The sequence below is a fragment of the Rhipicephalus microplus genome, chromosome 2 (genome assembly GCF_043290135.1).
Source record: "Rhipicephalus microplus isolate Deutch F79 chromosome 2, USDA_Rmic, whole genome shotgun sequence".
In the NCBI taxonomy this organism is placed as follows: domain Eukaryota; kingdom Metazoa; phylum Arthropoda; class Arachnida; order Ixodida; family Ixodidae; genus Rhipicephalus; species Rhipicephalus microplus.
In genome coordinates, this window is record NC_134701.1 from 239,425,854 (window position 1) to 239,451,621 (window position 25,768).

The following is a 25,768-nucleotide window of genomic DNA, read 5'->3' on the forward strand; positions in this document are numbered from 1 at the left end:
ACACAAGACATATTTCAAGTACGTTTGGACAACAAGTATAGCCCAAAACTTTTTAACCAAAGGCAGTGTGCTATGGCTGCTTAAAACTATTGATATCACGAAATTGCATCTAGGCAACGAGAGTGGCAGAGCACGTCTGACGGCATGCCTTAACCATTTGCATCAGTTCGAACAATTTCGTATAACCTGACTCGCTTAATGATTATTACCTGAATAAAGATGAGATGTCATCATAATTACCGATCTGTCTACAAATGTTATGCCATTCAGAACAAAATCAAACTACTGATAAATGCCCTGTTGGAAGGAACTGTGAAGGCCCAAGCGTGCAACAATGGCAAGAAGAAAATGCAGCATGTAACGAACCCTGCAAATGCTGTAAGTGCATGTGACTACACCAAATTTTGGGAAGCCCAACCATTTCTTCTAACATAAGTTCAAAAAAAGTGCAGGATGGGGAGCGGAAGTCCCCTGCTCACACTACTATACATATCTCCTTTGTAAACTAACTGACAGAGAAGACATTTTATTGATCCCCTTGGTGTTGAACACTTCTGTTTCAGACACGCTTATGTGTTCAAGTGCGTAGTGGCTTGCTTTTTTTTATTATTCTTGCCTTTGAGCATTTTCATTGCTCTCGTGGATGCTTCCGTTCTTGCCAAGTAGATGTGTGTGCCAGAGTACTCTTTCCAACTTCCCTGCTTTGTGCTATCCCCGTTCGCAAGATTTCCGTATGCAAGTAGTGGGACCCGATCAGCCCAGATATGTGCGTAGTGAAGATGCACATAGTGCCCACTTACCGGGCAACCCAAAGGGGCTGTTCGGAGCGGAACTGCTAAGGCTGGGGCCTGGTGAGGGAACGCCTGCAGCTGCTGTGTTTCCCACTGCAACAGCCGTCCCCGTGGTCGCAGAGGCTCCCGAAGTCGCTGCGCTGAAGCCTTGTGCAGAGAAGCTGACATTGTGTGGCATGCCGGACTCGGCCACTTGTTGGAAAACCGAAGGAATCATCGTGTGGCCCCCTGGAGGGTACTCGCTGTGACGTGGAACTAGCACCGGTGGCAGAACTGCGCAAATTTGATCAGTCATTATGTAGGACGTTTCTTGGCGGAGCATGGAGAGGTTGCTGTAGTTGGGCTTATAAGAAATTGCCAAGCAAGGCCCCTGCCCCCCCCCCCCCTACGGTGAAGGGTAATCCGACCAGATTTTGAAGAGGGCACTTTCTCGGTTTCAGACCGGTCACTGGCACTTTGGCACTTATTTCAGATCTCTCAAAAAAGAGAGGGGGCACTTGCCTGGCATTTTACGGTAATCCATGGATTTCATAATACATGGCTATACTCGGAGAAAACTTTCTGTGGCAATGAAGGGAAGGCTACGGAACCAAAGTGGGCGTGTGCCACCGCTGAAGAATATGGTCCCACAAATGCGTCTATGTTATCCGCGTGAAAATCATAAAAACAACATTACTTTATTTTCTACGGGATCCTGTTTACAAAGGGACCCTAAGCGAACCAAGAAGATGTAATTATTTGTTTTGCTTTATGAAGTGTGATTTCACATTTAGCACATCTCAAAACCTCTTTCCCACGTTTTAGGTGCACCTCATAGTCAACAAAATGGCGTCTTCACTTTTAAGTGAGCGCACATCGCCCTCCAGCTATCCGACGACTCGCCAAAGGAGCTTGTGTCGAATTTCACTCACAAATTTTTGTGTAAGCAGACGTAGCAAGTTCTAGGCTGTGGTATTATTCAAACACATCCGTCATTCAAAAAGAGAGTCTAGCCAGACTACTTCGAGAAGGAGTACACGTGAAAAAGCTCCGCCCCCGAAGCTTTCCCCTCATGGCCACAGAGAGTTGTCCCAGAGTATAATCAGAGGCGACAAAGTTATGGCACAAGGGACAAATGAAAGAAAGAGGCAAAAACACTGGCACAAGTACAATCAGTGCTGTTCACTGGTAAAGGACCAGTGAACAGTTTTGAGGTCCGAAAATTGTAATTTATTTATTTATTTATATATATATATATATATATATATATATATATATATATATATATATATATATATATATATATATATATATATGCACACTGTGAACTTACCGCAGCAAGAATTTCATGAATGTGTGCTATAATAACGAAATTACAGGAGTCAGAACGTGTTCGTTTCAGCTGGTGTCAAATTTCTGTGCGGCCTCGCCACGCCTCCCCGCCATAGGCAGGGGAAGGCGCAGCCTGTATCGGCGACTCTGCCCACTTCGCAACATGACACGATGTCAGCGATACGTAATCGGTGCGCACCCAACGACTGAGCAGGGCTTTCCCCTATATGAGGACAGATCATAGTGGCACAGGAAAAAAGTGCAGAAAGAGGAGCACCCTTCCCCTAGCAGGTGAAGTAGCGAGATGCCCCTTTACCTCAAAGGCTTCCGTTCTGACCATACCGCTTCTCCTGGTAGTCTCGGGCTCTACTAAACGGCAGAGGGCAGAACAGGAAAATAAAATGTGTACTGCACGTCCGAAACTGCATCCCCGCAGGGCCAAGGCACTATTTCTTAGGACAAGGGATCAACCGATGAGCTCATCGGTACGTTAAGTCCCCCATAGAAAAGTTTGCGTCACGGTGCGTGCCAGCAAGATTGGTCACGCAAAGGAAAGAAACACAACAACTGTTTGGAAATAGAGGGCCTGCACAGCGCTGTAATACTCTGAAAATGTGATCACTGCTGTCTACTGTAGGAAGAGGCGAGCTTGTTTGGGCGATGTAAAGAAAAAAGGTAGTAGCCTGTTTGCTGGCTCTTTAAGAGTAACAAGTGGACTAACACATGTCACACGATCCGCAACATGATGCCTAAACTACACTACTATATAATACGCTTAAAAATAAAATAAAAAGAACACAAAACTTTTTTCGCATTAGTAAATTGCTCTTTTACGATACCAAGAACGCCACGCTTACTGCGAGAAGACTTTTGGTGAACCAGAAGGCGCACGAAGAGAAAATGTGGGTGGTGGCACCAGAAACTGCAATGTCATAGCTTTTTAAAGGAGACTAAAGAGAAACAATGCCTTTGCTTAGATTAACAAACTGCACTTTGAGAACACTGCCAAATGCATAACTATCATGAGTTCATTATTAGTGGTCAAAATCAAGCACGAAGTTTCATTTTTTTAATTTCGCACTGAAATCTCCGCATAACGGCAAAAATTTCAAACTGCATTTTTCGCATTTTCGCGACATTGACTCAATGTCATTAACTTTCTGAAAATTTGTATGCTGGCTCTATGGCACCCACAGATGAAATGAACCTCATTTTTATCGACTAGAAGCTACATAGGACCCAGCAGACTTCTTAAAAAGTTAAGATGTCGTGATGTTTGGTGCGGGAATCTCAACGTGGCGTCTTCACATGCATTTTCTCTCTTACCAAGGATTGTCTTGAAATAAGAGTCGTGCTTTCAGGATTGTGAACTCTACTTAAGTCATATTGCCCTTCAGCGTGAACTAGGACCGACGTAGTTTCCAGCTGGTAAAAACGAAGTGAACTGCCTTCTGAGGGAGTCAGAGGTGTTACACACAATGTTTCGGGATCTTTGTCGAGCCAATTAGCAAACACACACACAAAAAAATGTCGCCATTGCATATTTCAGAAAGAAATTTAAAAGCAATACATTTTACACAGATTTTCTCACATATTTAATAAACCTATGATGGTCAAATTCATGATGCCATATTTTGAGAGTATAATTTACAAGTCTAAATCTATTGTTCCACTTATGTTTATCCCCAACAAACAGTGAACAATCAAAGAAAACACTCACCCGGACTTTCGACCCTCTTGTAGTGGTAAGGATTTATGCAGACTTCTTTTTGTTTCGCTGAAAAGGGGTATTCGCAGCACTCCAATGGCTTGAGTTCGTGGTGGCTTTGAAGGTCTGGCCATCTCCAGACTCTACAGTAGATAACGTGAGGCAGGCCTTTTCTATGCGACACCTGTAGAGAGTACAGAGCATAAAACGAAACCATTACCAAGCGAATAACTAATTATGAAGGTGAGAAACAACAGTCACGACAGCACATGCAAATGGAGCAGTGACAGCTCCCTTGTAAATTGAGCTGTAGCACTAGCGTTCACCAGTGAAGCCACACCAATTCACAGCTAGCCGACGCCATGGTGCCAGCATAAAGCAATGAGGAAAACAAAGTTGTGCACTACTGCTTCTCTAAAGTATGTGCAAGTAACTTTATTTCCTTTCAAACAAGATGTGGCAACATTTATATTATAACCACTGATTAGTATGCTGCAAGTTCATGGCTCCACATGCTGTAATGTATTTACATTGCAGATTGACATTACTGTACAGTAAAGAAAAAAAATTCAGTCAGCTCCATGCCTTGGACACTGATTGATTGATTGATATGTGGGGTTTAACATCCTAAAACCACCATATGATTATGAGAGACGTCGTAGTCGAGGGCTTCGGAAATTTAGACCACCTGGGGTTCTTTAACGTGCACCCAAATCTGAGCACACGGGCCTACAACATTTCCGCCTCCATCGGAAATGCAGCCGCCGCAGCCGGGATTCGAACCCACGACCTGCGTGTCAGCAGCCGAGTACCTTAGCCACTAGACCACCGTGGCGGGGCATGCCTTGGACACTGTCAGACAGCGAAGCTGTAAGTGCACGAGTGTGATTGACTATCGAGATCACGTGGTCTTGTAGATCTGCCACTAGAATTAAAATAAGTGTGCTTGCACATTTTGAGCGTCACCATTTCTATTTATTTATTCATTCAACCTCTCCTCTGACCATGTGACATGTGCAACTACTACTGCTACTACTACGACGACGAAAATAAAAGCAGGTGGGTTTCAAAGCACAGAAATTCGGGCAAGTTTGTACTGATCCATGAAGGTACTTGGTAGCGCAAAACTGACAAGATACACGAGAAGGACTAAACAGAACGGGCATTCCTGTATCATGTCTGTTTTTACACTCCTAAGTACCGTCACGAAAAAGCAGGTAGAACACGCATGTCATACCTGCAGCCTGCCGTCCAGAGACCGCGGAATAGTGACGCATTTTGATGGTTGACCTGGGCAAGACAGGGCCTTCTCAAGGTCTTCAATGGCCCCTTTCCGCTTTTTCAGCTTTTTGACAAGCGAGTCGACTGCCTTCTCAGCCCATTTTTCCTCCTCATCACCCTGCTTCCAGCCTAGCAGCTTCTTCACGGCGGGGCTCGTGAAGGAGAACAGGCTGTTCAGGGTTGACATTGCGTCCTCCAGCTTGTCAAACGTCCCACCCCCGCCACTGCTGGGGCCACTGTAGCCGTTGCTCACCATGCTCTGCACAAAGAAACAGCCCCCATCATTCACCGGACGTACACCTCTGACATTTCCCTTGGCAAACGTCATATGCTAACCAATATTGCTATTCGAGCTACTTGTGTTCTAACAAAAAAGTTTCCGGTGAAGCGTACCAATGAATGTTTGGTGGAGAGACACTTCCATGCACTGAAATATCCTAACAGTCTAGCACATGGCTAAGAACAAGCTTGAACTTATTTTAACCAACAAATGTCCCAAAGCAGCTCTAGTCCACAGTCATGGAAAATACTCTGCTCTACCAAATGACCACCCAACTGTAAGGGAGGACGATTCTAATGGCTGTTCCTCCACATGCTTTCTTGGCCATTTGTTTAGATATGCGCACCAGCCTAGCTGAGGAAGTGTTGAATCAGCATTTGCGAACACCTGTAAAACTAAATCTGGCACAGACACACACATTAATGCTTAAGTAGCGAATTACTATTTTCTGATTGTTATTATTTATATTACAACTCAGTTAACTCTTCTTATGCTTTTCCTGGCTGGATTGTGCGGGGTCATCCACATCTAAGTGAACAACTCATAATAATTCAAGAACAGGTAAGGTTTCGTGCATATTTCAGAAAATTATTGTGTTTATCGACATGCTGATTTGTTGAAATATAAAAACTATTCCCTTATGAAGTTGCATAAGTATTCCAGCTTTACCCACTTCAACACTAACGAGGCATTGTGGTCAGCCCCATACACTCCATGTTACCTTCACATCGATGGTGAGCTAGCGGGTGGTGGTTCTTGCGGGACACAACAGCACACTAAAACGTAACAAAAAAAAAAAACTGTGGCACTTATTCATTAGGGTACCACTGGTAAAGCTTCCCCAATATATTCCAACATTAAATTAGGTACCAGAATCATAAAGCACTTCACTACTTGAAACACACAACTGTTGCACCGTAACAATGTCAGAGATGGTTTGAATGCTCAGTGCATTACTACCCCATTATGCCGCATCTCAAACAGAAAGCGCAAAGTGTCAAACGCTATTGTACATTTTCCTATGCACCTTCACTTATTGTGATGTTGCAGCAGCAGTAAATGGACTAGACAGGAACCTATCCTTGACCTATCCACCCTTTTTGTTAAACGAGCTCCTTAATAACAGAGAACAGGTATGGGCCATAGCCTTTAGGTGAAACTACACAACCATAAAGAATTAATGATATAAAAAAGGTGCCCAAGAAAAAAACCTGTGATGCATTATGGCAGTGCCCATCGCATGCCCACAGCAATACATCATGGCACGAGGAAACAATGACACATTCATCACTCTATCATTCTGTGTGGCAGCAAAAGGTATAAGGAGCTATCACAAATAGAAGCTGCTTGTGCAGTGCTTTAACTTGCATAATTTCCTAAACCTTTCACTCAAGTGCCCACCCACACGCAGCATTGACACTAAGTTCAAACAAAGCCTCACTTCATACAAAAACTATAGTGACAAGGTGCACGGAAGTGATCACAACTGGTCGAAGAGAGATGTCATGTGAGCAAATGCTTCGATAATGGTAGGGCTCATGTGAGCCCTGCCATTGTCTCGACCAAGGCCAATTCCTCCGTTTGAATTTCACCTTCAACTCAATGCCCTGTTTCATCAGGAGCAATCGAGTTGACTCGACCATTGCCGCAGAGAAATGAAAGAGAGCGAAATATTTTAATAAAGAGCTGGAGATGTCTTTCTGGCTTTTCGCATGACATGTTACTACAAGTGCTGGGTCACGGTTACAAACTACAAAGTGCAATCAAAGACAATCAACAGCGTTTGTGTCGAAGTTTGATGGCTCTTTCTGTGGTCCTGCCCACAACATTACGATATTAAACAATTAGATGCAGGCGTGAATTTTTCCAATAATCTTCATGTGATGCCAAAGCCTTCACACAAAACATCTAAACATGTTGGCACAGTCACTATTTCAAGCAGCTTTTGAAAACTATTTTTTTCTTTTCATGCCACGCTGCCTCCACATGAAGTGACATATACACTAAATGGCAACAACTTGCACTTCCACCTGAATCACAACAGTTTATTTGACAATGTCCACTGCACCATAATGCCTCCTTACTCTACATGCACATGATACTTCTTGCAACCTGGCTCCCGTCATCACAGGTTTCGAATATTGTTCTGCAGTAAAACTTTTGAAGGCCTTTGCGATAATAGCATGCCGGGTACTCTGACATCAAAAGGAGGTCTGTTTCTGTTTTAATGTAGTGAGGGGCACCCAACAACTCACTCCCATCCTGTCCCCACAGAAAGATAAGATGCATACTCATTACCAGCAAAACATAGTTAATAGATTGTTCCCATAAATCTTAAAAATAGCCTTTCCTGTCAGATGTTTTTGAACAAAAAGAAACTTGGGTTCACAGATCACTTTTCAAACACTATGTCGATTTGCCCCTCCATTTCCTAGTGAAAGTGCAAGTGCACAAGGACTACTAAAAGATAACTGTGGGAGAGTCGGGCCAGCCATTTGCAAAAATGCACAGCCAAAATTATTATCTACCTTATAACCTAGGCAGCACACTAACATAAAGAACTGCTGTTCCCATTCAACACTTGTCCCTGCCTGTAGTTACCTTTTTCTCCCCCCTTTCACCAACGTATGGTTTTTCGTAGTAAAACAAACCTTGATGGAAAAACTACTTGCATAGTTTCGTAAAGGGTCTATGGCCATTGCCACCTTCACTTTTCTTGCCTGTCTCTTCCCTATTATGTCAACGCTAGAAGTGCACCTCCTATGCGTACTTAAACTTATTACCAACTCATACACCGCTCAATTGAAAAGATACTGTGCGTTTATTGTCAGCTCATAGATCAGTCCTAGATGCTCCAATGCTCAAGTAATGCTGTGCTAACAGCATCTTCTCCATTTCTCCCATGACCTCATGGTAGTTTTTTAGGGTTAGCAGCTGACAAGGGTGCCCAACAGGGACAAAGCAGTGGTAGCAGAATAGGTGCAACAGCTGCACCTTCTAAGTTTACTTGCTAAAGGATCTGTATAGGTGTACAGGATCGTAACCAATTGCCAATGACTGACATCCATTATGATGACACCACCATTGTTGTCATCCAAATAACTAGGGAAAAGGGGCGCAGTTCTAAAGCAACAAGGGAGGACAAGTAATCTGGCTACTGGGCTCATAGATTGCACTTATTTAGAAATGACAGAAATTTTCAACTCTCTCCTTTCAGCTACAGACCTTTACAGGAGGCAAAAGACACACACAAACACAAACACACACAGTGGGCTGTGTGGAGTACAATGGTTGTTATCACAGCCTCCACAGTGCATTTTTGGGAGTGGGGCATATTTAGGGCAGCCCAGGAAGACCATGTCACACCTATTTAGTAGCAGCCCAGAGAGTGCTATTGTGGCACTCAAGGAGGGTTATTTGTCCCCAGGCTGGAATATGAAGGCTGATGTGAGCACTGGTTCTTTTTTTGTGTGTGTGCAGGGAGGGGAGGGGGTCACACCTGTTTAGCAGAGCACAGAGAGGATCATGGCAGTGCACAGGGAGCTGTTTGTGAAGTCACAGACCTTTCCTCCTGGAAACACCTCTAAGAAAGAAGAAACACCACCTTGTAGGACTATGGCACAAGAGAACAAGGACTGATGGTTAGGGGGGGGGGGGGGGGGGGTGGAACACCTGTGTACCACAGCCTAGAGGGGGTTATGGCAGGCTAAGAAAGCCTTCTGTGAAAATATATATTATCTTTAGTAAGCTTGACATTAACACAAAGCAAGTGTGTGTGTGTGTGTTTTTTGTGGGCTTCTAACTATTGATGCTCATTTTCTTATTACTTTGCAAGAGCAAAAAAAAAAAAAACTGTCGTGGGGTGCCATCATAGGGCATCATCAAGCATATTGACAAAGTTTTCATGCAAGTAACTTCACAGAGAAATTCTAAGTTTCATGTAAAGTACTTTGCTTGTTTCACTTTGCGTACAAGTTAAGGACTGTTAAAGTTTTACTTTGCATACAATGTAAAGTACTTTGCTTGTTTCACTTTGCATACAAGTTACAGACTGTCCTGAAATGGAGGCAAGAACTAGAAAACTCGACAGTAATAGTTACAATGCCATGTTGAGCATTCATGTTTCATTATGAAACTAGGTTGTATAGAAAGCTAAAAAGCTTTAAATATTCACTATATAAGTTTGTATGCTTTCATTTACCATATAAGGGCACTGTATAACAAAATTTATGGCAAAACAGCATTAAAAAGCAGCACTACTAAGGTAAATTTTCACAATAGAGGTAAACTGCCACGAAATATTCACAGTGTACAAATACGGCCCATTGTAGCTCGAGCACAATGTTTTACAATGACTTAAAAGCGGAAAATGTAAACAAACGCTCCCGTTGCAGATAAAGAAAGAACAGAAACGGTCTCATCTGCAGCTGGCACTTGGGCCAACAAGACATTTGCCTTCGCGAAAGCAAACAGGTGCACTGTTCATTTACACTCCTATGCATGAGTGAATAGTACGACGCCGCGCCAGAAGAAATTAACATACATCTACATTGCAGAAAAAAAAAAACGCTTTATGTTCCAGGAGCAACCATACCAACCACAATGAATAACAAATCGGCCATTAGTGACGGGAGTGACGTGGGATTACATCGACTTGCAGATTTGAGGCTCCTGTTGGAGATAAACTTAGTGCCACGCTCTCAACCCTGGGTGCAGGTCGTGCAGGTAACACAACATAAGAGCAATGACTTTCCACGATGCTCTCGTGACGTTCTGTGGGCGCAAGTCGAAAGCTAGTCTATGGCAAGGCGCTTACACCACATACACACGTGAGCACGTCTGACGCAAATGAACTAACGGCACAAGCAAAGTATACCGATGACTGCATACGGCAGGACCGAGTCACGGGACGAGGTATTTTTCATGACCCAAGAAACGCGGTACATGCCATCGCTTAATAGCTGCATTAGAAGGATAGCAAAATTAACAACAATAATAAAAAAGGAACACTCATGTTCCGCTCTTTGCAGAGGTCGATACTGGGAGAAAGGGTTGCGTAACAGTCATCATCGAACACTTGCGGGGAATTTCCCGTGAGTTGTGACTCATGATGGCAAATGAAGGCTCGGTTGGCGCTAGGCTGGCTAAACATAGCGCGGCAAAGGTGTACCGTACGGCAAGCTTGCGGAAACAGCAGATTACCACACGGTTCATCGGCGATCTGAAGGACGCCAGGGAATTCAAAAGGTTTCAAACACGCCATCACAGGGTGCCAATAGGAGTATACGAAGTTGCGAAAACCGTTAACAGCTGGACAAAAGCCCGTTGGTCGACGGGGAAGCAATTATAGGGACTAGCGACGGAGCCAATCGGTTCGTCTCTTCCCCTTTGCTAAGCGTAAACCCGCCAGTTGGGTCACTCCTTCAAGGTAAAAAAAAAAATAGTACTAACGCCTTTCAGCGACACGACGACAAAACGAACAGTCAGATGATGACGACAATCTACGTCGTGACGAAGTGGCACTGCAGCAATAGAATTGACTGCTCTTCCAACACGTTACGAAAATAAGCCTATTTTTAAGCCAAGGCAAGTAACAAATGACACCCACCTGAATACATAACAAGGACGCCAGACGTAAACTGGTGATGTTATAGCGTTAATTCCATTCAGAATGAGTTGAAAAAACGATGGATCGGGGTCACAATGTCCTAATAACTGTAATACCAGTCACAACACATCAACAATTTGGCGTCGAGGAGACGATCATTTGTTGTCGTGCTACTCCGCGCCGAATGAGGTTGATACCCCGATCAAAGCGGCCAGTTGGATGCACAAGACGATCCATACATTCCTTGAGTGAGTTACATATGGCCTGCAATGTTGTCGTAGCACAACTAAATAAACAACCGACACTGCGCGGGAGACGCGCCGCACCTGAAACTATTTTTTTACGCGCAAGCGCCACCGTCGACGAAACGGAGAAATGTGGCCTTGCTTGGCGTCAGCAAGTCTTCCCCTCCGCGTCATACCAACAGCAATGTAACCTTTCTATCTCCGCGGGTTGACACTGTCGTGAGCACCGTCGTTTTGTATGGTGCGCAGAGCAAAGTTGACTTAATTCTGTAGTCTTTTCAGCTATCGTCCTTTGTCACGAATTAACGACCCCAGTCAAAGCTTAAGCTGCCCAATAAATCTAGCGGGAGCGCTCGTGTACCTTCCGAGTGAGCGCTGATTGAGCGTTGAAAAACATAAGGGCGCCAAACTAAATTATTTGGGTTGCTAGACTGCAAAGTTGATGAATTTTACACACTACAACAATCGGTGTATCCAAAGTGGTCTCAATTGGCGCCAAAAGTTGGCTACCGTAACGTCGAGTTGCGCTCATAAACTTCGCGAATGTCAGATAAACGACTGTAGTATCTATGGCGAGGGCGAGCAGCAAACGGGTGGTCATTTCACTTCGCCAGCTTTCTAAACATACATAGCTTCAAACACCGTTTTCACGGACTACATTGCGGCAAAACGAGTGGGAGCACCGCCTCATCAAACATTCTCGCCATTTTTTTTTTTTTTACACGCGCAGCGCGCTCTCCCACTGCACGAGACCCGCTGATAAAAAGCTCTGCCACACAAAATCGAAGGCCGCACGAATGAAACGTTTGCATACTTTCGCGCCAGTAAATGCGGAACAATAACGAGGCTTCGAGTGCGGCGCCCCAGGCACCCGTTTGTCAAACGAAGCGTGATGGTGGTGGCCCCGCAGGTTTAGTGCATCTCGCCTAAATGTTCGGAGGTTGCCCAACCCAACGGGTAAACCGAATGCACTGCAGCCTAGTTTCGCTAGCCAGCTCAGTGGTGTAAGCGAATACATAACGCGATGTTTGGTTTAAACAAAAAGCTTGCCTGTGTCTCCATGGACGTCATTTCGTAGGGGACGCCGGCGGTGCCAGCCAGCGAAGCGGCGGTCCGAGTGTGGGCGAGGGTTCGTAGTTCGACCGGCCCTCGGCGAAGGGTGGGTGGAGGTCCGAGGAGCGTAAAAGCTCTTTTGTGTTCGCCAGGGAAAGGAGGCGGAAGGGGCTGAATTCGCGAAAGTGTGCGCGTTTCGTTCGTCGTCTTGCTGGTTTTTGCTGCCGTACGTGGGAGTTGGGGGCTTTCCGAAGGGGGAGAAAGGAACCCATCCTTGTTTCGGCTCCTGCGGGAGATTTTGTCGACGGTCTGGTTTGTTTGTTTGTATGTTTGTTTGTCAGTGGCTGACCTTGACAATCGAGTGCTTCCTCTCTCTTTAACGGTGTGCAGCGTTTCCTGGTTGCGGTACTCGTACCTCCATCGTTTCGGCTCGTCATACAACACTGCGGTGAAGTCTAGGCCATCCTCCTGCACGTCGCTACTTGTCGGCACGATGAGTTTGTGCCCAGCTTTTAAGCGAAAATTACAGCCCGAATTATGCCTCAGTTTCGCTGTTCATTTTGAACTTAAATCTCTACTCGGTCCTTCTTTTTTTTTTTTTTTGAAACATATATTCAGGTAGCCTGTGGTCTACTTTTGGTCGAATGACTTTCTTATTCTATTTTGATTTTTTTAGGAAAAGCGATTACCAAAAATTTCACATACGACAATTTACTCTTCCATATGCACCGCGTCTAGATGTAACTGCCACGCGTTCCGTACTGGAGAAATAACACTCCTTATTCGGCACAGATAATGGTGGCACTTCCACAGCACACACACATATTTACTGATGCATATTTACTCATGTCACAGGGCCCACCACGAAGAAGCAGTTAGAAATAAAGGTAATCGTCGGCTACTCGCACTTTGACGATTCCGCAATATCAAGAAAATCATTGAAATTACACATCCCATTTCCCTTCACCACACGAAGAGAGAGAATATATATTGGCTTGAGTGGATGAACGTACGAAAACATTTATTAATTCCTACGTTCCGGCCGGTGTCCGGCCTTCGCAAGGAATACATTGCAAACGTGCAATGTACTGCTCACACACATTGGGGGCCCCTGACGCAAGTCTATTTATTATCTAATCGCACAAATAGCCACGCGGCACACAGATGAACAGGGACAACAGCGTGACGTGATATTAACAGGACTATATCACAAAATGATATTGCACGGCGAAGACTGCGCTGCAATAAAGGGCATTTTTTCACAGTCACGGAAAGCATTATGTACAGCCAAAACATTTAATAAGACTGTGTTAAACAACTCGATGAACTAACAAAACATATAAGTCAATAGCCAGCAACAATACTCTGAAAGAACTAACAAGCAAGTGCGCAAGTGAGGTTTCCAGCCGTGCTAAGTGGATGGTCTGCTACAGATTGCAACAAAAGGAAAAAAAAAGAAAAATGTAATTTTTTTTAAATCATCCTTTATTATTTTCATGTTTATCTCATCTTGACGGTGCCTGTCATATTCAGGGCCGAAAAAAAGAGAGAGAGAGAGAGATTTCCACGGTGCTGAGCATTGGAATCACTCACCTTCGCTTGACTAGACAGACACACACTCGCACCCCCATGTGAACCACGGCCCGCCTCTGTTGTCTATCCGCCACTGCATACAAAGCTGCTGGTGGTGGTTCTGGTTAGAAGAAGAAGACGCCTAAATTCTGCGGCCCGGCAGGGAGAACGCGCGCAGCGCCTGCACAACTTGGAAGTTCCTTCACATGTGGTTTCGTTACGCTGCTCAGACGTACTTGGTGGCTCACTCATCACGCTTGTCCAGCACTATACTTCGGCATGCTGAACCGGGAACAGAGGATGCATCGGGGTTGTCAGAAAAGGCGCTGCAGGCAAGCGCTTCAAGGTGGTGTTGACAGAACTCAAATCCTTCCTGTCCCACGGACATGTCCACCCGCAAATCTTTCCCTCTCGTGTTCCCAGAGGGGAAGCGGGGTCAATGATAAGGTGTGGGTAGCCATCCCCCTAGTGTGGGTGTAGCGTCACGTACGAAAACTTCAAGGAAGAAGACGACAGAAAACAGGCGCACTCTCAGCTAAACTTTATTATGCGTCGATTGGAAATATGAAGCCCACGGACATGTCCACCCGCAAATCTTTCCCTCTCGTGTTCCCAGAGGGGAAGCGGGGTCAATGATAAGGTGTGGGTAGCCATCCCCCTAGTGTGGGTGTAGCGTCACGTACGAAAACTTCAAGGAAGAAGACGACAGAAAACAGGCGCACTCTCAGCTAAACTTTATTATGCGTCGATTGGAAATATGAAGCCATGAAAACACCACGTGCTATACCGATAACACTGCCGTATGGGAAAAAACAAGAAGCAGAGCAAGACGCTGGATGCACAGACGCACTGTAAGTGCCGCAATATAAAGGTACCCATATAATCACAGCAGAAAAAAACTACAGCCTACGTCGGGCGACTCGATTGATAACTGTGGAGGCGTCATTCGAAACGCGTCCAATTATTCTGCTGTTCCGGCGGCCTTTTTCATATATATACGCCCTCATTTCCAAATGAAACGAGTTTGGTCGATAAATGCTCTACTAACAACGTACGGTTCAATTTGGTCTTTTTTGAATTTTCATCTATGACTGGCTGTTGCTTCGGCTCTCACCCTTAGCACGAACCATTTAATTTTTCAACAGCATGCGATCCTTGTTTCCATGCAGTTGCCATTTGGCGAGAGAAATACAATCCGAGGAGGTAATGGGTGACCCCCACATTAATCCTTGGCTCCACGGTCGTAGAATGGTTTGATGAAGGACGATGTCTCTCTCTCTCTCTCTCTCTCTCTCTCTCTCTCTCTCTCTCTCTCTCTCTTTTTTTTTTTTTGAGTGGTGAGATGCGATTGGTGCTTACGCACCAGGTGTTGACGATTTCTGCCGATGCGTGAAAAAAAAAAACCGTCACCTCTCCGAAGTTAATGATGATGAGTGGGGCGAAGCTGCAATGCTTATCGGTAAAGCCATGAGACATTCACCCACACATCATATAAAGACTGGACACGTTCTTATAGGGGTGATTGTATATATACATATCTATACACGATGTTTATTTACATATATCGATGCAATTATATACACTTATATACACACCATATGTAATTATTTACATATTGATGAAATTATATGCAAGGATTGAATTACAAGGCTGTGGGACGTGTTTTCTTTTGGGGATAATAATTTTGTGGTCGCTGATGTACGTGGCGAGACGATATTGGATGTGAGGTTGTAGTTGAAAGTTGCAGAAGTCATTGTCGACACAGGTCCCTCTCATGGTGGCGGGACGCTTGTGGTGCTGCACCAGATGCCGTAACGCGACAGCATGTGTGAGACCAGTCAGCGGTCGTCGACCGCCAGGACGTCCTCGTTAAAGTCTCTAACGAGCACGAATGGACCATGTTTTAAATCGAAATTGGTTCTGTACCGATGCATTGTCTTCTCGATGTAAGTTATGTCGTCTCCCTTGGATAGGTTCGGCGCCAGGGAAATGGCCATGGCGACAATCCCATTGGAGGGCTTCACGCAAGCATGCTCCCCATTGTGGCTCTCATTAGTCAGGGGTAGCAAAAGGTCTTCGGCCGTTGCGGGTCTATAGTTTTACGTAGATCCCGACACCTCCCGCTGCAGGACGCTCTGCATCATCGGTGCACATGATCGCGACGTAGCCTTTGGTGTGCATGTTTCCAGCGTTTTATGTCTCCGTCTGCTGCGGTCAGTACGGGATTGGGTTCAACGTCTTTATTATGCGCGTTGAGGTAGTGAACGTTGAGCAGGGCAAGCGTGAACTCTCTCGAGTGGTCTTGGCGATGAGAAAGGAAGCGCGCTAAAAACGCTCGCTTCGAGAACCATGCAGGCACGGCGCGACGAGGGACTTTCCCCGATCAGGAGGAGCTTCGCCCCTAAAAGGCAGCTGATTGCTCAGCCTCCACATGCAAAACTCCGCCGAAGATTTTAAGTGAGGCAGAAAAGAAGATACCACACACGAAGTTTTATGCTCGGGAATTAACGCACCAGTGTCGGGCACACAGTGCAACAAACTGCAAAAAAAGGAGCACTGAGCTAATTAGCAAAACTTGAACTAAACACAATCTTCCTGCAACTGAATTCACAAACGAGCGTAACTAATTACTTCAATGAAGCAAGCACGAAGTATACGGTAGAAAGTAAACTGAAAATTACGCAGTAGTGAAGCTAAATGCTGCTCTTTTATTATTCTGTAACATATGCAGCTTACTACTTATAAATGGGTGCACGTTAAGGAACCCCAGGTGATCGAAATTTCTGAAATTCTCCACTGGGGTGTCCCTCATAATCGTATTGTTATTTCGTGGCATTAAACCTCAACAATCATTGTGACCTATCGCATATCAAGGACCACGGCGCTTCCTTGCCGTGTCGCCGTCCAAAACTCTGACGCACTCACTGGGGCCGATGCTTAGAGCCGCGGTCTCTATAGTTCGCCGTGGTCCACGTGCACGGATCTTTCGCTCGAAGCACGGTTGATAGCCCATGCAGTGCGGTGGTGCATGAGTATATACAGCCACTTCGTTTCATTTCATATTTCGCGGGCTTTCTTCAAACGCCAGAAAAGCTCCTCTCGCATCCCGTACGAAAAAAATTGGATTGGTCGTTTTAGTATGCCCTCTACAAGCTAACGAAACGCATTTTCTTGGACCGCATACAGTGAACATTAATAATGTTGCACAATAGACTCTACTTAATTCACCAATTAGGCGCATTACAAAATTACCGTTACGTAAGATTAATCACGGCAAACATGTCCTTGGTTTAGTTGAGTTGCGGATAACTATACGCCATTCATTTTAAATATTTGGTTCGAGTAACGTGAGACACCTGGTATAGCCATTACAATTATTTGTTCACATGTAGAAGCAGCTTTCTTCAATTTTCTCTCTCTCTTTTCGCCTTTATCTCCTCTCTCATTCACCAATGATCCCCGCTTGTATCAGCCACAGTGCGGCAATCGGTAAAATCTTCCCTTTTCCTTCCATCCTTTAGTATATATTTCCTGAAGTAATCAGCTTATGTCTCAGTTATTCTCTATATTACGTAGATGTTTGACACACAATAGTATTTATGCCCCTACAAATTTTACTGCTGTTAGGCACTCCTCACGTTATTTTCCATGAAAAGGCAGATAGTTGCGTCCGGGGGAAGAGTGTTCCTGAAAACCCGCCGAGGTGTATTGCCCGCAACGGGCTCGGGAACCGATGATTCCTGACCGTTTGATACATCTATAGGCTTGCGATCCACTTGAAGTATTTCTCCCTGACGTGATGCTGCCTTGTGGAAACGCGTAAGCGTGGGCACCACCACATAAAATTAGGGAAGATTGCGAGACGATCGCATGCCGAGCAGATGGTGTAATGTAAGCGTGTACACCGCCGTGGGGACTGGGGACGGAAAGGATTCAGTCTGGAAGAGTCTGAGGACCTGCCTCATCCTCGGTTCGGACCCAGGAAAAATGTCTCGCGAAAGGTGGTCAACAGGTCGAAAAATGTATGTAGTCGTGCAGGGCTGGCCCGTTGATTTTGAATATCCGTGTCAAGTTCTGAACCGCAGTTATTCTGAATGCACCCCACGGACGTTTTTTTTTTTTCATCCGACGACACAACATTGTTCACCAAGGGGATGCAAGTTTGTTAGACACCAGGGGCAACACTTCCATGACGTTCCGCATGGGTGTGCCTGTATCAGAGCGTATATCGTATGAAGAGCTTGCGTGGTAGTTTTCGAGTTCAATTTTGTTAGTTAGAAGAGGACATCGCAGACGCAGCTGTTTTTACAATAAACTCAAACTTCAAGAGAATCGACGACTGCCGTCACTTCCTCTGCATCGACACGTACAGGTGTAGCGTGCACCAGCTCCTTCCACAGGAAGTAAACGAACACGCCAGAGAAGAAAGAAGAACCACCCGTCCGCGACTTACATGCCTCACGAAACGGTCTTCCGCCACGGGAAGCGAGCGTGTAAACTGCATCCGCTTCCCTGTGTCAGGCCTTATCGCGCGTGTGTTCGCGCCTGGAAGCCTCGCGTTACGGCTGGAGTACGCGGTCTTTCTTGGGCCGCTGGTGGAATGAAGCGTATCGAGCAACACCGCGCGCGCGCAGGCACGCACGCGAGCACCCGAGGCGAGTTGTTAAATAGCGTGGTGGTGCGCGAAGGACCAGTCGATGGCTGACACCTGCTGGTAGACCGACAGCAGGTCAGGCGTTCTCGGCGAGACGCTCTACTTAAAGCTGACGCTGCAGCACGCCCGGGTTTCGAATAGGGCGCGTGGACACCCGCGGAATCGGTGCGAAGCGCACGAGACGAGCATGTCCGGAAGACGCGCTGGCAAGAACAGTGGCCGCTGGTGCACCTGCGCGTTGCTTCTGCCGGTGAGTGTCCGGACGACATCGTGCACGGCTAAGGATTATTTAGTCACGAGGGTGCCACGAGATGGCGCGATCTCTCGTAATGCGTCATTCGTAATGCGTCATCATTAAACTCTTCACTGCAAAGTACGAATCCTCAAACTCTTTTTTTAAGGATTATTTAGTCACGTGGGTGCCACGAGATGGCGCGATCTCTCGTAATGCGTCATTCGTAATGCGTCATCATTAAACTCTTCACTGCAAAGTACGAATCCTCAAACTCTTGTTTTAAGGAAAAAAAAAAATATATATAGTTTTTGGTTCATTAGGTATTACGGCTTGGTGGCGCTAGCCACCGCCCGATCTAAATGGTACTGTCATATCCATCCCTCCATCGTCACGCACAAGCTGCAGCGGAAAGATGCAATCGTATTGTTGAACGCGTACGCCGGCGCGTTATAATTAACAGAGACGTGAAAGAACTATTACAAGCCGGTGAAAAAACTGATAGAACAGTGATGATTTTGAGCTGTAATTGTCGGTGATGCGTAGAAAACATGCCACGGATTACGAGACAAGAGTGTAAAACTTTACTTCAAAAGAAATTCTTCCGATGAAAGTGGGGCCCCGATTCCGGAGGCTCTGTGACCTATGCCATCATTGCGAGCTCTGTCGATTAGCTTAAGCCGTTCTTCAGGCATCGAGCAGGACAGCGCTGCCTCCCATGGCTCCGGTAGATATGCTGTGATTTTTTAAATAAAAATTGAGAGAGGGTCAAAGAGCACAACTAAAATAAGAAAATAGTGTTTGGGATACAATCAAGCAAGCCAAAATGCTTTTTTTTTCTTCTATTTATTGTGGCGGGTGTTCCCCTAATTTTTGTCGTGTTATTAACCGACCAGACGTGGTTCCGTTGAAACCTCGACTCCTGTTCTATTATTTGTAATGTGTTTACGGGCTGTTTAAGGCTAGCATACATATGTGAAGTATTTTTATACTCGTGTGGTTTTATGGCACAACTGTGCCCAAAAATATGGCTGCGCTTTTTCACCAACCAATAATTCGCAATCTAAAATAAAAAAGCTTTTTTGCAATACACCAAAGCACTTTGTGAAACAACCTTTACAGAAAACCTAGTTGCTGCGGGAATATAAATGAAGTGCATTGCCGTAGAAGCGAGGAAAAAGAAAAACATATTTACAACTAGAAGTGTCGCTCACCTATAGTATAAGCAAGAGCTTCGTTCCTAAGAAAGCAACATACGTTAACCATTTTACAAAAGAGAAACTAGCTCCGTAAACTGAAGACGTGAACGCAAGGTACAGCAAAAAAAGCCGAGGAACAGTTGGTGGGCCTGATTTCGCGAAGAAAGAAAAGCACATGTACAACCATTTATGTTTGTAGTGCATGTATGTGCATGCAGTTATTGCAACAGATAGCATACGCCAGTCAACGTCGGCAGCCACTAATCATCGGCAGCCATCACTCCGCCAACATGCAGAATTCACCAGGTGATATTCGCCTGCAGTAGACAGGAGCTAGCTAATGTAAGTCGTGATTTAGCCAAAATTAGGCAACACTAACCGGCATTCGCCGTCACAATTTATGGGTGGTGAAAACTTGGGTGTATGCCAAGACATGCTCTTCCATTTTATTGAAAAACTAATCATATGCAGCTATTCCTTGTGGGATTACACACAAAACCGGCACGTTTCACGCGCAGGTTCTAGCCGCTGCGGTAGTAGGCGCAGAGTCCACCGTGACATCTCTGACCAACGAGGCCGGCCAGCGAGGAGGCTCTAGCGAAGTGTCCGGACGCCCAAATCGTCAAGGTTTCGAGGTACTAAGACTTCAGGACACTGTGGCAGCGCTTCCGTCGGGCTTCCAATCAGCAGAGGCTGTGACCTACGATGCTATGAACGCACCTCAAGCTGCTGGAGGTGAAGGCAGGTACGCGATTGGCACCCCGTCACAGATGCTGCACCAAACACAGAATGGCGGCTCTTTTTCTGCCACCAGCGGTGAACAGTACCACGCCTCGGCTACGGACCACTACGGCGGCATCGGAGGTCCTGGTGGTTCAGGCGGATACGGCTTTCCAGATGCCATGAGGTTAGTGCAAGCGCGCATACTATTGAGGTGAAAGCCTTGCATGTCTCCTCAGAGGCGAAAAATGACCGTTGGCGTCGACACGAGTGATGCAAAAACTCATGTGATAAGGTCACCGTACGATGTCACCCTGACATCACAGGTAACAAAATTTGGGCGACGTCATCACATGGCATCGTCGCTCTGTGAAAAATTACGGGGGCATCCAAGTAAGGAGCACGAAGCTTCAAATTCACCCAATTCGGGAAGCACTGCGAAACAATGTTCGGTGGGAAGGCTTCCTGCAGGGATCAATACAATCGACTTAAGCGAAAAAAGAAGACGGCTTTTACCTTTCGGCTGTGTCAGACAAATGCGTACCGAACCGTGCTACTTTATATAATAATGTTGTGAAATAACGTGGTCCAACGTAAGCACCCGTGGGAACTGTGCTCGCACAAGCGTATGTTTTGGTCTAACGTACTTTCCTTGCAGGTACTACCACTACGGCTCGGGTCCGAAGGCGTACAACACCGAACACGCTTACGCCTACGAGAAGGTGTACCCGGAGCGCAGCTACAGCACCAACCACGCCACGTCTTACGAGAAACACTACGACGATAACGACAAGAAAGGCGGGCCGTGGGACGGTGGTGGCTACGAGTCGAGTTTCAGCACCAGCTATCCCATCAGAGGTGGCCATGCCGGCGGCGGCTACGGCTACCGACACGGGGAAAGTTACGGTAAGGGTAACGGCAGGGGGTACGCCGGCGGCTACGGACCGAAGGGCTACGAATCACGCTACGACTCACGGCCCGCGGCCGCTTCGTCCACGGGGAGCCGAGGGGGTGCAAGAGCCGGTCCCAAGATCAAGCGCTACGTCTACAGGAACCCTTACGACAAGAGCACCACGCGGGTTGTGGAGATGCACTCGAGCCGCGGCCAACCCGACTGGGCTGCGTCCAACGAAAATTGGCAGGTCTGGAGGGCGGACGACATGGAACGGTTCGTGTTGGGACTGATGCGCAACGGCTGATGAGAACATGCTGCTTAATTACCATGTTTGTGTTCGATTGAATTGGCAACGCCATACCAGTGTTTTTTTTTTCTTTCTTTCCTATTTGAACAGTGCAGAACGCAACTCAATGTCGATGAATTGCAGGACATAAGCACTGACCAGCGACTGAAAATATTATTGAGACACTTTGTGTTATTCAGTTTTTTTTTCCTTCATCCTTGGAATTTGACTGGTGCTGCCGAATATAATCTGTTGGAAATCGGGCCGACTTAAAGCTCATCGATTACCATTTGCAGAATGTCTTTGTGATGTCACGGTACGATGTCACCCTGACATCATCGTGAACTGGTACGCTCTCAATTCGTCCTTTCTCACTTCTGCTTCACTCCCACGAGACGTACGTCACTCTGCTCGGCGTGGAATGCAATAGCTATGGTGGGCTAGTCAATCACGTGACTAAAAATCTTGCAACATGACGTAACAACTAGTCACGAGACTAAAATCACCTAACATTCCTCAACAACTAGTAATGTGACTAAATATTACATAACATGACGTGGCAACTCCCACGTGACAAATCACGCAACTAGTGAAGTGACTAAAATTATATGCAATATCACGTAACCACTCGCATACCTGAAAATCACGTAACGTATAGAAACGTGAACACAATCGCGTATCACTCGACATGTCGTTACATATGGCTAAAAAGGGTAACATTAAGTGACAATATTAATGAGATCTACACTCTTAAAAAAAGTTAGTAAAAAGGTAGCAACTGCAAGCGAATAGGTAGTAACTGCAGCAGTTACTACCTTTCTTTGACCGTTACTACCCTTTTGCTACCTGTTTACTACCTACGTTAGTAAACAGTTACTAGCTGCTATCGTTACTAACATTTTGCGACCTCTTACTACCTACGTTAGCAGTTAGCAACTGGAATGAAAGAGGTAGTAACTGCAGCCGTTACTACCTTTCTTTCCCCATTACTACCTCTTTGCTACTCGGCTTTTGACTATCTCATCCAAAATAGTGTGTGAATGCGATTCTGATCCTTTATGAGAGGAATCGTCTCAACGTTTTATCATTAAACGGAAAAATGACGCAGAAGGTATACATAGATCAAGAAAATACATTTCGTTCTAAATTACTCAACCGAGATATGTAAACTTCATTCTGATACTTTCTAAACGGAGAAGTACAAGTTAACGAACCATAATCAAGTGCTACACGCGCCGTAATAGACAATTACAACAAACTTAGTAAATTACAGCAAACACTAACAAGACCGGCAAATCAAAATACAGATGGTCAAAATTAGCCTCGAGGACAGTCACAGTTATTCCACTGCAGCGTGTCTCCAAATATCATCATTGTTTTGGCGCGTCGAACCCCCAAAACGATTATTACCTTTTAAAAGCTGATATATTAGTCGTGTGAAGCTTTCAAATGCACTGAAAATGAGTTCGGTACCTTGTTCCGGCCACTGTACATAATGCCTTTTTTTGTGGCCATTCTATAATAGATAAATATAACATATAATGTTTTATAAGTAAGGCTGATTAAAGGTCTTGTGCTACGTCACGAAACACACGTAACCAAATAGTACAATATAGTGCTGCATTTCCGATGGAGGCGGAAATGTTGTAGGCCCGTGTACTCAGATTTGGGTGCACGTTAAAAAACCCCAGGTGGTCTAAATTTCCGGAGCCCTCCACTACAGCGTCTCTCATAATCAAATGGTGGTTTTGGGACGTTAAACCCCACATATCAATCAATTACAATATAGTGCTATAGGTTTATATTTATTATAACTCCTCCTGAAACGCAAGTGCTCCTCTGTGACAGACATGCCCCTGCAAAGTAGGGGTTATATATACTCCACGCTTATTTCTCACTGCATGTATACGTGAAAAATAGTGAACCTGTTTGGGCTATATTCATGGCACACCACGCTTCTTACCCGACTTTGTCTAATAATACGGCATTGATTAGCGAACATTAGCAGTGGAGAAATATGCCCAAAGTAATGAACTAGGTAGCATCGGTTACTACTTTTTTTGGAACCTCTAAAGGTTACTACCCATGGGTGGTAACGGCTAGGGTAGTAACAGTTACTAACTGCTGGTAGTAACAGCAGAGGTAGTAACTGTTACCACCCTCGCCGTTACTAACTGCGCTTACTACCACGGTTGTAACATATGTGACAAACCATTACTTCCCCAAAGTTAGCAAGTACTACCACCTTTTTTCTAAGAGTGTAAGAGAAAATCATGCCAAGGAGAGCATAGGGAATGTTATTAACAGTAATTGTAATGTAAATGCGAAGAAAGAAAGGTGGTTGAAAAGCTAACTTGCCGTGGGCAGAGATTGAACCTGCGAACTTCGAATGCTCAACCCCGATGCCCAACCAACTCAGCTACCACGGCGGCTATCCCCCATACACTGCATGGATCGTGCAACAGCTAGTCACATGGTATGTTCCAGCGCCGTTGTTCAATCGAACCTCGCAAAAAAAAAAAAAAAAAAAAAACACCCTCCGTAGACATGCTGTAAAAGGTCACGGATACCAAAGTCGCAATAAATTCGCGAATTCAAAACCTTTTCAGTGTCCCTTTAAAAGAGCGTATTCTTGGTCATGTTGGCTCATTTTTCTCTTTTTAGCACACGAACGGATAAGGACTAAAAGCGGCATATACGCACCACCACTCAACAACTACTCACTTGACTAAAATAACGTAACATTGCGAAATAGCTGGTCACGGGACATTTTCCCGCCAAAAGCATGTAACAGCTACACAAGTGAGATGTTCCCGCAAAAAAAAAAAAAAAAAAAAAAACACGTTACATCAAGCGGCGGGACTGAAATCACGTAACGCCATCTAACTAGTCACATGACATGCTCCCGCAAAAACAAGGGGACAAGGGGGTAGTGTGGGTAACCGACAGAAACCGGAGAACAGTAATGTCAACCCATAATTAGTACTACTAGTATAGTATACCTACTAGCAAACACTTGGCATCACTATAGTAGAAGCAATTGACATTTCTAGCAAGACTTGAGGTCGTACGCCAGCTCAGAGTCTTGGAGTTGCTCTAGCGATACGATACGCTGTCCGTGTTCACCGTGAGGCGTATACGTATTGACAAACTCGCAACAGGCATGTCAGGTCTTCCTATCAGGACATGCCATCCCAAGAGCGGCCCACCAAATACTCAATCATATTCCACTAACTGAGTCAAACAGTACTTTTCGCATCCATTTACTACTCTGGACTCCTGGTCATGCCTCTCTACCGTGCAATGAACGCGCACACGCTGTTGCCCACGAAATTTCTCTCCGGGCAGCCCGGCAAGGCGAGGCGACCATTTCGGAGTGGGGGGATCCTCTTCTCACTTACAAAGACATTGTTCGTCACTACAGGAACGTCCGTCGCACTCAGAGCGCCCCGCCGCCATTTTTCTCGTGAGAGGAGGCAGTAGCGTTACGCCAGGTTACAGACTAAAACATTTCCCAATCTAGTATCACTTCTTAAATTCTACTCGCAGTGATATGCAGACCGTTGCCCCGGCTGTGAAAACTCGCCCACGACTTTCCATGTCTCGATCGAGTGCACTGCGAACATCTTTTCTCCCTTACCTGCTTTCCTTTTTACCCTTTACGTAACGAGGAGCTGTAGGATGATGCTCTCCGCGATGGACCTCCCGAGGTCCTCCGAGCTCCGATACAGCGGGCCCGGCTCGTCGCTGGAGTCGTCCTAGGGACCCCGGACAAGGGGTTCCTCCCACGCCCTCCTTCTCCATGCTTTTGTGAATAAAGACATTTCTCTCTCTCTCTAGCCTTGCGCAAGTTGTGCAAGCTATACACATTTTTTTTTCTGTCCCTCAAGGTTGGTCATGTGCATTGGCGTAGGCGTATGCAGGGTTCCTTGT

The 25,768-nt window shown here is 45.6% G+C and overlaps 2 protein-coding genes across 6 annotated transcripts in view; one reads left to right on the forward strand and one right to left on the reverse strand.

The window, feature by feature from the left end:
- Positions 1-12,615, reverse strand: part of Mad (mothers against decapentaplegic homolog 1) — a 48,423-nt gene extending 35,808 nt beyond the window's left edge. The window contains exons 1-4 of one of the 4 annotated variants that reach the window (XM_075878200.1): positions 12,275-12,615; positions 5,048-5,350; positions 3,823-3,994; positions 801-1,064 (exon numbers count right to left, since the gene is read on the reverse strand). In XM_075878200.1, coding sequence (XP_075734315.1) covers positions 801-1,064; positions 3,823-3,994; positions 5,048-5,350; positions 12,275-12,295 — 760 coding nt within the window. In that variant the 5' untranslated portion in view covers positions 12,296-12,615. Of the gene's footprint in view, positions 1-800; positions 1,065-3,822; positions 3,995-5,047; positions 5,351-9,969; positions 10,792-10,822; positions 10,842-10,979; positions 11,572-12,274 lie in introns of those variants that run through there. The other 3 variants (XM_037421296.2, XM_075878207.1, XM_075878199.1) reach the window with 3 other exon arrangements.
- A 5,770-nt stretch (positions 12,616-18,385) lies between these two features.
- On the forward strand, positions 18,386-22,121 carry LOC119169531 (uncharacterized). 2 transcript variants are annotated; one of them, XM_075878224.1, is made up of 4 exons: positions 18,386-18,753; positions 20,453-20,679; positions 20,749-20,841; positions 21,313-22,121. In XM_075878224.1, exons 1-4 carry the CDS (start codon positions 18,691-18,693, stop codon positions 21,851-21,853), a joined length of 924 nt encoding a protein of 307 aa, XP_075734339.1. In that variant the 5' UTR covers positions 18,386-18,690; the 3' UTR covers positions 21,854-22,121. The 2 variants fall into 2 exon arrangements, with proteins under 2 accessions (XP_075734339.1, XP_037276468.2); XM_037420571.2 differs by having other exon boundaries at positions 20,453-20,841.
- Positions 22,122-25,768: the final 3,647 nt, after the last annotated feature.